Source organism: Thamnophis elegans, chromosome 7 (genome assembly GCF_009769535.1).
Source record: "Thamnophis elegans isolate rThaEle1 chromosome 7, rThaEle1.pri, whole genome shotgun sequence".
NCBI classification, from domain to species: Eukaryota; Metazoa; Chordata; class Lepidosauria; order Squamata; family Colubridae; genus Thamnophis; species Thamnophis elegans.
Window position 1 is genome coordinate 46,444,701 of NC_045547.1, and position 15,034 is coordinate 46,459,734.

The 15,034-nt window shown below is 36.1% G+C and overlaps 1 protein-coding gene across 1 annotated transcript in view; it reads right to left on the minus strand.

The window, feature by feature from the left end:
• The window catches only part of TRHDE (thyrotropin releasing hormone degrading enzyme), a 272,257-nt gene that overhangs the window by 15,675 nt on the left and 241,548 nt on the right, over window positions 1-15,034 (minus strand). Inside the window, exons 11-12 of the mRNA XM_032220641.1 lie at window positions 7,088-7,221; window positions 6,939-6,994 (exon numbers count right to left, since the gene is read on the minus strand). Coding sequence (XP_032076532.1) covers window positions 6,939-6,994; window positions 7,088-7,221 — 190 coding nt within the window. The remainder of the gene's footprint in view (window positions 1-6,938; window positions 6,995-7,087; window positions 7,222-15,034) is intronic.

Genomic DNA, 15,034 nt, shown 5'->3' on the forward strand with positions numbered 1-15,034 from the left:
AATTCTTAAAACTATAATATGATGACCAATTTTCCAAGCTGGTCATTTGGAAAATGTTTATATTATTAAAAATGATTGTCCTTAATAATAGATTTAAAAGAGTCAATTACAGTTGCATATTCAATTTTAAAGTGACATTTATGTCTTTTGCAATCGCATTCTCAGCTTGGTTTGCTTACATACACTCAGAAATAGCTTCCAGAACATTGATTTAGCCCTACTCAGACAAAGTACCAAGTACTAGTGCAATTGCCCAGGGACAGTCTGAATTTAATCCATTCTGAATTATTTCCTCATAAATCTAACAGCAGAAGAGGGGGAGAAAGTGGAGTGCAGTCTTTGTCTATGCTACCAAGTACACATTCCGTCCATCTGGCTGAACAGTAATGTACATTTTCAGTGATACAGGCTTTTGGATTTTCATGTGATTCAGAAGTTTCCACATTTGAATTACTATACATATATTTACATGTTTTTCCTATAGCTACATTGATAATTCTTTAAAACAGAATTGGTTTGGAATATTTGTCTGGTGTGCAAAATGATGGAAAAATAAGTTGACTTTTAACAGATTGGAGGTGAGATATCCAAGTGTTCATGAAAACAGGTTGGAGTAACAAAGTTTTCACAGTTTGATTACTTCAGTAAAAAAAAATCCTGTTGTCTTCAAACAGCTGTATTCAGAAAAATTAACTTCCTTCCTTGCCCTGCTTTGCTTTGCCTTATCTTCATCTAGTTGTTTTCTTCCTTCTTCCCTCTTTCCTTTCCAATGCAAACACATTTCCTCCAACTACTTTTTCTTTTTTTTTTTGCTCTTGCTGGAAGAAGAGAGATGAGTATATAGTCTCTGAGTGTGCATTCTTGGGTCTTCATATGTGACAATGATTTATTTGTGACAGAATAAATAATTGGATTATACTGATGGCAGAGATCCAATCTTGGGATATGGTACTATTAAATACAGGGACATTATGTACTTTTCTAAAACTTGGAAGTAGAGAATGATATATTACAATGTTGTTGAGTTAGCATTACTACAAGCAAAGCTTGAGGCAAAAGATATAGGTCATTTAAGGCCCAGTAGATTGTATTGCCTAATATATATAAAAAAAGAATTTGTATTCCTAAGGATTAAAAGTGAAGCAATATTGTTCTATGTGTTATTGTCTATTTGTTCTCTACAATCTTGATCTTGCAAGTGCTTTAATAAAAAAAATGACCCTGAAGAGGAGTGGTTGGAGCAACCAATTATGAATAAAGATGGGTTGTATAAACAAATGTTTAATATAATAAATAAATGAAGTTAAAATATGTTGCTGATAGCAGTGACAATTCATATGCTTTTATTCAGCAAATAAAATCATTAGCATGCAAGGAAAACAGATTCTTACCCTACTACCTGCTCCTCATCAACCCCGAAGATAAATTGTTCTGAAGCAATTAAACTCTTTTTTATAGTAGCTTTATATTTCTCTATCTCTTTCTTTCGCTATCATATTTATAGCCTACCAGAATTTAAAAGAAAGGCCCTGACACTTTCACAGTATAAATAATATAGTTAAAATATTTGCTGTACAAACTAAAAACTCGAAAAACCCATAGCCATAAAGAAAAGACCAAAGCAATAAGCAATGTAAGCAAAACCACAATAATATCATAGGTATAAAAGCAAACATAATGCATTTTTCATATGACATACCAGGTCCATTCAACAAATATTTCTAAAGTTTAATTTAATAGAAAATTTATCTACAAAGCTAAAATTCCTATATTTGTCCATATCCTGAAAAGGATTTTTTAAAAGTATGATATCGTGATTTTTGCAACTTCTGAGATGACATTTGGATAAACTGGAGCTTTGCCTCCTGTTTTTTAGCATGGAAAAAACATAGGCCCATGAATCTCAAATAACTTTTTGTTTTTTTTATTTTTAATCAGGAACAATATTCAAGTGTGAAGAGGTAAGTTAAATGCCTTACGTTACACCTATCCTCCACGAGCTGCACTGGCTTCCAATCGGTCTCTGGATACGCTTCAAGGTGCTAGTTATTACTTATAAAGCCCTTCATGGTATTGGACCTGGGTACTTGAGAGACCGCCTGCTGCCAATTCCCTCCCAAAGACCCATTAGATCGCACAGGGCCGGCCTCCTCCGGGTTCCATCCACCAGCCAATGCCATCTGGCTACGAACCGGGGCCGCTGTTGCAGCTCCGGCCCTTTGGAATGAACTCCCTGCGGAGATTCGGACCCTCACCTCTCTCCCTGCTTTCCGAAAAGCCGTTAAAACCTGGCTGTGTCGGCAGGCCTGGGGTTGATGAGCTCCCCTCCCCTCTCGACAGGTGTGGTTGTTGGTCATTTTAATATGTTTATTTTGTACTTGTATGTTTCCCCTTCCTGTTTAAGTTGTTCGCCGCCCTGAGTCCCTTTTAGGGAATAGGGCGGCATATAAATAAAATAAAACTTAAACTTAAACTTAAACTTACAAGTAAAAAGAACACTATACAAATCTGTGTAAAAATATATAAAAAGCGAGAGCATCTTCAAACAAGCCCCTGGGCTATGTACCACTATTGAATCCCCATGCTAGTTCTAAAGGTGAGTGGAGGCCAACCTCACCTCCAGAGGCAAGATGTTCCATAGGTGGGGGCAATAGCAGAAAGGTTAAAGAAATCCCAATTGAATATATTGATCTGCCTAAGCCCTTCAGTGAATTCATTTCCCCCCATCTCTAGCCTCCCAGCTTCCTTAACTAAGGATCCTTCCATCTGTTCCTGCACATGATTCAGTTATTGTTCTTATTGCTATTAGAACCTCTGAACCCCCACTCCCATCTATTTACTGCACCTTAACTGGCCTCTCCCACTAAATGGTAAAGTATTGAGTATTGAGTATTGAGTAATTTATTTATATGCCACCCTTTCCCTGGGGGGACTCAGGGCGGCTTACAACTCGAAAAGGGAGAGAAACAAACAATTAACACATAAGTGGTGCCCAACCCACTTATTCTCTCTTCCCAACTCTCACTCAGAAACACACACAGCCTCCTCACACAACCCAAGATCCATTCTCAAGGCCTATCCCCCACTGGATGTCAATCAGTGACAGATTCAGTTTGCCAAAATTAATAGAAACTGGAGCAGGCTCCTTTTTAGTTATATTGTTTATGATCAGAATTTAAAAAACATCCATACTCTTTTCATTTCCTCATTAGAATGGAACTTAGGATATTGAATTGTTATGAAGATATAAACCACTCAAACTCTCATAAATATCAGCCTGGGTTTTCACATTATACACTCTTCTGATCATAAGCACCTAAACTGGGAGGACTATGCTATGCTCCTAGGTCTTTGCTACAAGCTGAGTAAGATCTTCTTGCTTAGCCACAATTTTTCCATTAATAAACTAAACATCATGCACACATTCTAACTAAACATTATGCACAAATTCCTAAATAGTGCCAAACTGGGATACTGCTTTCAGGATCAAAAGCCAAGAAGGCAGATAACAAATAATATATTATTTATAATGATCAAAACACTGAAAGAAATTCAGAACAAATGTTAGGTATTGAATGATCTGTAATAGAGAATAAGGAACTAAGAAGAAAGACTAATTTAAAGCACTAATACAATTAAAAATAGATGGGATAGGAAAGTTGAAAAAGCTAATTGAAGGAGAAACAAAGAAAAAAAGAACATGTGGTTATTACAAATAAATCAATTAGTTTGCTGTTTATAAAAGAAACTTAAATACAGAAAAAAAGATATTGGATGACAATGAAATATGACTACAGTGACTTCAAACAAGTATATCCTCTACAATCTTGCCATCTATCCAAAATGCTATGATGAAAACAGCTAAGGTAAAAATTCATTCTGATTTAAGGATAGCTCCTATCAATCATCCCATATCCAACTAAGATGAGTGAAACTGAAAAATGCTATTTAAAATCCCTACTTGGCAGGCAGAGCAATACCCTACTCTTTCCAATGAGCTAAGTTCCAAAATACATTTTGAACTGAAGCTTGCACAAGCATTATTTATTTAAATTTATTGGTTGCCCTACTCCAGTGGATCCCTCCTATGCCTTAAAAATCTCAACCAATAAAACAACAGGTTCCATTTTTTTCCAGAATAATTGATTAGCCAGTGAGGTGACATTCATCTTTCATCAGTGGAAGAAAGAAATTAACAGCAATGGAAAATAAGAAAAATTGTGAGAAAACCATATACATATACTGTATGTATGAAGGTATCTACATCCATATATTATGCTATATTTTATACTAACAGTGCCTCTCTTAGTTAGAGACCTCTCTATCATTTGCTATTTGATTCTTGTATCTGAAGATGCTAGGAAAGTAATCTAGGACCTAGACTTAGTCTTGGTGGCCCATGGCCATGGTTCCTGGCCACAAAAGGTATTTAAGGTCTATGGTAAAAATTAAAAAAAAGGTTGCGAACCACTGCTTTCCTGGGGAATGTTTCATTCACCTACTTGGAGGGGAATGCAGAAAGCATCTCATCTAAAAACTCCCCCGTATATTCAGCAAAATGCAAACTGCCAAAAACGGAACTGAAATATTGATGCAATTTAATTTTCATGTATTAATATGCAAATTAATATTGCATCCTTATGAAAAGTTACATTAACAGTATTAAACTAAAAATGTATTAAATTGACAAATCTGCCATATAAAAATCAACTGTTACCAAGTACACCATTTCCAATAATTGCAGAATAATTGAGTTCTATGTCTGCTGATTGCATTAGAAAGTCACTGAGAAACAATTTGTTCACATTTAATGGAAATAGTTATGAAATAACTGCTTACTAAATTAAGGCTATGTAGAATTTTAAAATATCCCTTAGGTTATATTTTTATTAATATAATATACATTTAGGAAAACATTAAGTTGCAGATTAAGAAGATAATGCATAATTTGTGATGTAGAAAAAGTATATGAATTTTAAAATAAATATTCTATGCTTCAAAACAAAAATAAAATAAAAATTCACATATATTATCTTATCCTCTGGACAATATATGTTCAATTTTCCCTATAAAGGGAACAGAACATTTAATGTTCAAGTTGCATTGTAATGACAATGAACATTTTTTTTAAAAAAAGTAGAAATGTGTACAAAAAAACAGTATTAATTTCTGTTTTGATTAACTTTACGATTATTCAAAGACCTGGAGGCCAAAGGAGTTTTTAATATCACTACATTTAGTTTCTAATATATTGAAGTACAAATAATGCTTTGTTCTCTTTTATTATTTTTAAGTATTTCATGCAATATATTTATGATAGCATTCTAAGCAGTATACAAACTTAATGAAGTAAAATAATAACAGATTAACATTTGAGAATGAGAAACAGAATATAATCATGAGATGTCAAATGCTGTCATGAATCACATACTTCAAGAATGTATCTAAATTAGAGTTTGATTGGCCAAACCGAGTACCAGTATAGAAAGCATCTTTTTTCTGAGTAATGATCAATGAATATCTACAGAATGTAGTGAATTCTGTAAATTCCATACAGATAAAAAATACACTTTTATATTAAGTGTCAGATTCAGGGAGGAATCATCAACTATCGGACATGAAAACTAACACTCATGAGAAACAAAAAGCACTGAAATGCATTATTACTTTCAAGTCAGATGGACAGTTGGGTGTAGTGATTAAGGAATCAAGGCTAGAAGCCAAAATACTGTGAATTCTAGTTCTGCCTTAGCCATAAAAGTGGCTGGGTGACTTTGGACCTAGTCTGTCTTTCTCAGCCCAATCCACCTGACAGCGTTGTTGTTGTGGGGAAAATAAAAAGAGGATGGAGTGTTATGTATATTTGCCACCTCGACTTATAAAATAATAAAGGTGGGATAAAAATCTAATAAGTAAATAAGTCCTGCTTGCAGGCTTGCTTGAAAGAACTGGCTGGTTGCCATGGGCAAGAAAATGTTTAATTCAGCAAGACTCTTCTCCTGCTAAGGTGAGTGCCCTTTATTGCCACAAGTTTGATAGTAGAGATCAAAGAAAGATGAGCAATAATAGTGCCATTTACAGTATAGGCGCCCTTTCTTTCTATAGTGGCCAGTAACCCTACTGTTTCTCCTAACATTTGTTGTCTTTTTGTTGTTCATGCTATTTCCATTTCTTTTTTTTCTCTCTTATGTTGTTTCCTCTTCAGCTAGGAAGTTTCAGGTTCTTATTTATAGGTTACTGCAAACTTTGATCACTAATATTATGACATCTATTTTCATAAATTATGTATGAATTATATTGGTAATAGTTACTGCAATTATTGTGATGCAAAACCTGCCACTTCTAAAATTGGTTTAAGTTCTTATTTGCTGGTTAATACAAACTTCGATCACTAACATTACAATAGCTATTTTCAGAAATTGTTAGCAGTTGTTACTTTGCAATTATTGTTATGAAAAACCTGATTTCATATGTGCATGTATATTCATACCATTCCAGACTGGGTGAAATACAGTATATGCATCTTTTACTGTCAAATAAGACATTTTATCTGTAACAGAGCATTAAAAATTCTGAATTTCAAAGAGTTTTATTATTAAAAATGACATGTTGCTCAAGGATCACTTTGAAAGGTAAATAATTCATTAGTGAAATGGGAACAGATTATTAATCTCAAAAGTACTTAAACTTGACCTTAAAGAAAATTAATCAAGCATCTGTATTCAGAAATACTCTCAGATTTTTACTAGTCAGAAATAGAGAATGCAGTGCTGAGAATCTTTTCAATCATGAAAAGACAGAAACTTGAAGAAAAGGGATGAAAATTGGAAGAGTTTTAAAGTATCTTCAACTTCAAATTGCACAAGCACACTATGAAGGAAAATATATGAGAGCTGTAGGAATATGCATTAAACTGGATTATCTCCCGAAAAACATACCTGGCTAAATTGAATGCATCATCGATCAAACCTGCACGATTACTGACAGAGATTACCTATAAAGGTAAAGGAGAAAAATTGAAGACCTTCGGGTGATAAGAAACTAGAAGTATTTCATGTATTCAGGCAAGAAAGTGAAATGAACTTACTTTATGGTTTCTCATTAGTTGGTCAATTATCAATCTCCAGTTTCTAATGTCATAGTTAACCCTAAAGTAGCCAGCTTGATTGATGTTTCCAAGCAGCCAACTATCTCCATTAAGATATGCAATTCTGTGATGTTCTGTAAACAAAGTAGAGTGATAAGAGAAATCAAATTATTTTTCAGAATGTTTTATATTTTAAAATAACTGATCATAAAATGAAGAAAAAACCTACAAAACATGAAAAACAAGATAGTCCACTCTTTATAGGAGTAGTAGTAGGAAATAAACAAGACAATGTATATTGCTATAAAAGGCAATTATCGTGTATCCTTGATTTAAAAATTGAAATTTGTTGTTATCTGCTTCATTTTTCTCTTAAGGATAATACCAATATGGTTCTTAAGCAGATTAATCTCTAAACTGGCATACCTGGATTTAGGCTCGAATCTTAACATTCAGCCAAGATGTGATAAAGACTTTATAATTTCAATGAGTGAATATCATTTTACTAATGCATCTCCTAGTGGTGACATGCAGCATTATCACACTATGGTGCTAGCTAGCCAGTTTTCAGAATTCTCTATAGAGGAGGTAAAAATGACGTATTTTCATTGCACAGAGCATGCGCAAATAATATTTATCACCCAAAAATAGAACAGCCAAAGCTCATCTCATGGTGATTTCATTACATTAAAAGGAATAAAGGCAGAGCCATCAATGATTGTTCAACAGTAGGAATCACAGTTTATACTGAAATAATTAACTATTTCTCTGCTTACAGAATAGTGCTTCTTCTGAAGTCAATGTCCTTGTCTTAAGCTATTATTATGTTTGTAATTGTAACTAAACTCCCCACAGATAAGTCCTTAGGAAAGAAATAACTGGGAATCTTTCATAGCCAGCAAAATGTTGATCACCATCTTAGGGAATGGGACAACTTGCCACAGCCAACTCGCTGTGGCAAACTTACTGCGGTCAACTCGCAATGGCCAACTCACCATAGGCACCTTGGCTCAGGAGAACTCGCCATGGCCAACTCACTGCGAGACAACTCGTTGTTGGAGAATTTAACAATTCTATTTACTTATTTCAAATAAATAATTTTTTTTAAAAAAAATTGCCATTCACATTTCATTCTGTTCTTCCTTTTGCATCCTTTCTTTAATGATTCTATTCCATCATTTGTTTGATATTAGTGTAACTCTTGTCCTATAGTGCAGTGGTCTCCAGCCTTGGCAACTTTAAGACTTGTGGACTTCAACAAAGTCCACAGGTCTTAAAGTTGCCAAGGCTGGAGACCACCGCTGTAGTGAGTTGGCCATGGCAAGTTGGTGGTGGTGTGTTGGTTGCAAAGCGCCTGAATGATCATGTGACTGCAGGACTCATCACAATCATAAAAGCAAGGATTGGTCACAATGCTTTTTAAAAAATACCATCATAATTTTGAATGGTTGCTAAACAAGAAGTCTGTAAGCTAAGGCTACTTTATAACATTTGTTTTGTTACTATAGTAAGATTTTTAATCAAAATGATGTAATTTATATTACTGAAAAAGCAAGAAACAATTCTAGTCCTTTTGACCTCTAGAGTTCAGTACAGCATAGATTAAATCATTTGTTAAATCATTTTAAACATAACATTATTTCAAACTCTTTAAGTAAGCTTGTAGGTTATAAAATATGCATTAATAGGAGTAAAACCTCTCTATATTCTATTTCATCCCCACTAGATAGTCCAGACCAAGACTCCACAGGAATGCTAAAGGTATTTTAATTAAAATCGGCTATAACAACAGAGAAGAGCCTAATGCTGGGAAAGATTGAGGGCAAAAGAGGAATGGGACGACAGAGAATGAGGTGGCTGGATGAAGCAGTAGACGTGAGCTTAAATGGATTGCAGAGAATGGTAGAGGACAAGAAGCCCTGGAGGAATGTTGTCCATGGGCTCGCGATGGCTCTTCGTAACTAACAACAACAATAAAAAAAGAATCTTGAAAGTCTGATTGTGCTGTATCTCATACTCCTTAATACATCCAGTGACTCAGGATAGTATCTGTTTGAGACACTTCCAAATGTTACCTCATTTCTTTAGACTTCTTTACACTGTTTCAGCCCTGTTTGCCTAGGCAATGACTCTTCCATATTTTCAACAAGCTATACTGAATATTCTACTAACACTATGTATACTTTGAAAATAATTCAGAAGAATTGCTTGGACATTCTAATTTTTTATTTTTTTTTCCCACCGAAAATATTTCACTTAGTTTTTCATTTGATTTGTACAGCTTACACAGTATGTTATATTAAAGGTGGGAAAATTCTGAGTTGATTTATTGTGGTCTGATATTTTTACATCTCGCAAACCTGGCATTTTAACAGGGGAGTGTGTAGATTTTTCTATATCCACTGTATGTCTATTTACAATGTTCTGCACTCATGTGATTGGAATTTATTATTATTTTTTGTTGTTGGAAACTGGCATTTACTTTTGGTCTCCAGTAAAAATGCCCATTGGGTATAATGTGTTGCTTAATGACTACACATGTACTTAACAACTGTGGCATTGACCACTGCAAAAAAGGATCTGAAACTGGTTGTGGTCACATGGTGATCCACTTAATGACCACCATGACTTACAATGGTAACTGTGGGCTCAATTATGGTTACAAGTTGAGGACTATCTGTTTTTACAGTTAAGGGCATGTTTTACTTTGACTTATGCCTACAAAGGATTTTTTTTCATGTTACATTAGTTCAAATGAGTAGGTAGGTATTGTAAAGAATGTCTGATAAAATGTTTTTCGTGAGGGTCTATATTATTACTAATGACAGCTATACTTTTTGATGTCTACAATTTCTTTCACCATGCAATTTCTATCATATTTTACTGATGTTGCTACATCATAGCAAGCATATACAATTTCACTATAAAATATCTTACGTATTTCTTAAATACTATGAACTGGCTGCCATTAATGTTTCTTTTTCCTAAAGTATTTATTCTGTATCAACAATCCTTGAATGTATTATTCAGCTTTTAAAAAAATCTATATATCACACTATTGCAAATATTACATTTTATTTAGCTAATGTAGACACATTGTGACCTTACTTTATGAACAGAGGCAGCTGTTCAGGGTGGCTGTGTGAACAATTGTCCCTCCTTCCTACTGCTGGTCAAATAATGTTCAGGAACCCTGTAGAGCTCTTAATAAGCTCTATTTTTCTCCCTAGCCTCTGGTGCTACACTTTGTGATACTATTAAAAAACTGTTCCTTCTTTGCTTGCTATTGTAATGCTGAATAAGGTAAAGGGGAGGAGGGTGTTTTAACTGACCCAAAATTACAATAGAAGTATATAAGGACACCAAATAAAGTTTCCATTTTGTTATTATTTATGTAATGTAGGAATCTATTATAACAAAGTCATAACCAAAAGCCAATATGGGTTTCTAAAAACAGATTATGCCAGATAAATCTTTGACAAGATCTTTGGCATTCTTTGACAAGCTAACAAAATTAGTGGACCAGAGGAACACTGTTGATATAATTTACTTGGATTTTAGCAGGGTATTTATCAAAGTAGATGACAATCTACTACTTGATAAGCTAGAAAAATGTAGGTTAGACAACATCACCACCAGATGGATTCGTAACTGGCTGACCAACCACAATCAACATGTAGTCCTCAATGGAACTGCATCTACATCGAGGAAAGTATGAGGTGGGGCATCCCAAGCTCTGTTTTAGGCCCAGTACTCTTCAACATCTTCATCAATGATTTGGATGAGGGACTAGATGGGGAACTCGTTAAATTTGCAAATGATACCAAGTTGTCATGAATAGCCAACACTCCAGAAGATAGGCTTAAGATTCAGAAAAATATTAACAGACTTGAACATTGGGCTCTAACAAAATGAAATTCAATGGTGAAAAAAGTAAGGTTCTACATTTAGACAAGAAAAAACAAATGCATAGGTATAGTCCTAGTGGATAATGACTTAAATATGAGCCAGCAGTGTTACAGCTGCCAAAAAGCCAGCATAGTTCTAGGCTGCATTAACAGAGGGATAGAATCAAGATCATGTGAACTGTTAATACTACTTTATAATGCCTTGGTAAGGCTACACTTAAAATACTGCATCCAGTTTTGGTCACCACGATGTGAAAAAGATGTTGAGATTCTGGAAAGAGTGCAGAGAAGAGCAACAAAGATGATTAGGGCACTGGAGACCAAAACATAAAGAGTGGTTGTTGGAATTGGGTATGTCTAATTTCACGAAGAGAAGGATTGACAAGATAGCAGTGTTCTGATATCTCAGGGGTTGCCATAAAGAAGAGGGAGTCAAACTATTTTCCAAAGCACCTGAGGGCAAGACAAGAAGCAATGAATGGAAACTAATCAAGGAGAGAAGCAACCTAGAATTAAGAAGTAATTTCCTGACAATTAGAACAATTAACCAGTGGAAAAACTTGCCTCCAGAAGTTGTGAATGTTCCAACACTGGAAGTTTTTAAGAAGCAACCATTTGTCTGAAATGATATAGGGTTTCCTATAGGTGGTTGGACTAGAAGACCTCCAAGGTCCCTTCCAACTATTCTATTCTATTCTATTCTATACTATACTATACCCCTGCCACAATTACAGATCACATACTGTCTACGCAGAGGAAAGGGAGGAGTACTGGCAATTGAGACAATATGCTTCTAACCAATTGAAAAGTCTTTCAGTCCAGCAGGCCATGCTCAGAGCCACCAAATCACTAATGAGAGAAGTACATTTCCAGAATGCAGTGTTGTATGATCCACTTTATTTTATAAGAGAAAGAATTTGTATTGTAGAAACTCAGAGATAGGGCTTGCTATCAGCAAAGCTTGCTATCTTAGTATCTTTTGAAACTCAAAATGAGTCTGTTTCCCTCTGCCTCGCTTCCTTCCCTCTTCCCATTATCTCAGCTGGTCCTGCAATGTTATTTGTTCAAAACTAATAGGAGGCAGATTAAGCGATCACATTAGAATTATTAGCAAAAAAGATTTGGGGAAAAGGAGGAATCTTTTCAAGCAGCTATCAAAAGATTCTCCAGATTTATTCTTTCTCATTTTCTCTTTAAAAAAAAGAGGTTGTGCCTGAAAAAAAATTTTTGATCTCTTCTTTAACCTTTCTTAGTATTATGTTTTCACTATCAGGCAATCATCTTCACCATTGTTATGGATTGGGATTGCTTTGAAATTATTGATTCTAGTGTTATTTTTTAAATAAGACGATTGATAGCTATCATCACTTTCTAAAATTAGTCTTCTTTTATTCTCAAGTCTTCTTTCTTAAGAAGTTAAGAACCCTAGTTAAGTACCGTAATCCTAGTACAGTCCATATGGAGAGAGACAGCCCAATCTCACCTACCATAATTACATGTGTAATTCAGTTTCTTCCATGCAAGCTCCTGTGAGACTCAATCCATTTGTCCTTTTGTGCTTCTTATACACAGAGATTACCAGCACAAGCGCCATTAGCCTCGGTAACAATTCTTATTGATCCACTTATCCATCCACTTAGCAAGGATATTTACTATTTACCTTCTACTGAAAAGTTTTTCCTCCTTGAAAAACGTGGGGTCAAATGTTTAATAAAAATATCTCCTTAATATTAGCAGTAATATTATGCTTATAATGAAAGAATTGGCTCTAAATGTAATATTTAAATAACATACTTGTCTTTTACCTTTTCTCCTTTTTATCTCTCTAAACATGAACTTGCAACTTCTGGACCAAATGCTGCTCTCTTGCGCAAAAGGTTATGATTACAGTGAGTGGACCAGTGGTGAGTTTCAAAATTTTTTTGAACCTATTCAGTAGGTGTGGCCTGTTTTGTGGGAGTGGCTCAGCAGTCATGTGACTGGGTGGGAGTGGCTTGGCAGTCATGTGGCTGGGTGGGAGTGGCTTGGCAGTCATGTGACTGGGTGGGCTTGACTAGGTGGATAAGGTCATGTTATTGGGTAGGCATGGCCAACTTGATGTCACTCACATGGAGGGGCACCTTGCCTTGCTTCTCCTTGCCCCACCCCTCCTAACCAGTCCTTGCCTCGTCTTGATGTTATGGTGGGAGAGGAAGCATTTTCAACGTCATCTTCCCCTTGATTAGTATGAGATTTTGCTGTCAGAAGACCACCTGCTGTACATTTCCAAATATTGTTTATCACCATTCTCTTGGTAAGACTGAGTAGAAAAATTTATAAAGAATAACAGAGTTGGAAGGGATCTTGGAGATTTTCTAGTCCAACCCCTGCGGAAGCATGAGATGAGACTCTATACTATTATGGACAAATTTCTTCTTAAAAACCTCCAGTGATGGTATACCCACAATTTCTGAAGGCATCCCACTTCTCTAATTGTTCTGTCAAGAAATTTCTCATTCCTAGATTGAATCTGTTTGATAAATTTCCATCTCACAGATTCGTCTCATAGTTACTTCCAGTTGAGCCAGGCACCACCTATTCTATACATTTTTTCTTGCCTGTGTAAAATCTTACTTTACTCTCCATTAAATTGCATTTTTGGTGAGAAATGATGTTCTATAGTGGTATTCAGTTTACTACAATGATTTTTTCAAACTGCATTAAAGCTTGAAGAATACACCTCTGCTTATACTGATAAAGATTATTCTTTTTCAACATTAAAGCATACAGTCAATCAAATATTTCCAATCCTACAATTGAAAACACATTAGAAAGGCCTTTAGTGCCTTTAGTGGATGTTTTACCATTTTTTCTCTTCTCTTTTAATTAAACCTTTCTGCTTTAGTTTTTTTTTCTTGGGCCTTATTGCAATATTTCAAAATTCTCACAGATCCTTCACAAAGAACCAGTTCTAATTTAACTGGAATACAAAACAATCTTTTCGGTCTGGAATTCCCTGACTCTCACACACACACCCCTCAGCTCCTCAATGCTTCTCAGTGTTATATATAGAAATATGTTTCTCTTTTATTGCTCATTTTCAAATTAACAGGCCAGCCAGTTTGGGGGAGAGAAGCAGCTTCTCCTTCCTCATGCACAAGCCTGATAGAGGAAAACTGCCCGTTCCCCCCCCCCCACTCTCTCTCTTGTTCCACTGCAGCATCTGGAAAAACCTGTGGGTGGGGATAGGCACTCTAGTGGCCTTTTGGGGAAAACAAACAAAACACACACACACACACACACACACACACACACACACACACAGAGCCATCTCAAAGGTCCGCTGGTGGATGCCTTAAAGAAAACGGACCCAGGAGTTGCTCCCAGGATGGATCTTCCTTTCTTAAGCAATTTAAGAGCATTGCCACCAACTTGCAGACTTCATTCCCTGCTTTTTCTTTTCTTTTTCCTGGCAATCTATTGTGGACAGACAAGCAGAGCTCCAAGAGGGATGGGGGGGCCAGCTTCAACCATTTTTTTTAAAAAAAGAGGGTGCAGCCCAGAGACCATGCAGCCCGCTTCCCTGCCTCCTGTTGGTCTTCCCTCCAGGAAGGAAGGAAGACAATGGAGAGAATCCCCTTCGGTTCTCCTCCACTTTGCTCGTCACCCCGTCCGCATGTACCTCTTCAGATTTCTGGGCTTCTTGGACCCTTTTCCTCCTTGCCCCCCCCCATCTTCTCTGATGGCAATTATGACTAAAAGCAAGAGATCTATGGAAGCTGCGGCTGCCCCCCCATTTTTGCAGAAACTCCTTTTGCTGCAGAATTGCTTCATCTTTCCTGGATTTCAGTTTTTCTTGTCTGATTTTTTTCTCCTGCCCCCCTCCCCGTGCACAGTCTCAGTTGCTGCTTGGAGGGGGGGATTTCTGGTTTTGCAGGGTTGAGAGAAAAGGGGAAGGAGGACAGACCCTCCAAGGCTGCCCACCCCTTGGCGTTTTTGCAACCAAATTCTTCTCCCCCCAACAGACCCCTCCACCTGAATACTGTGGGGCAGAGCAGGC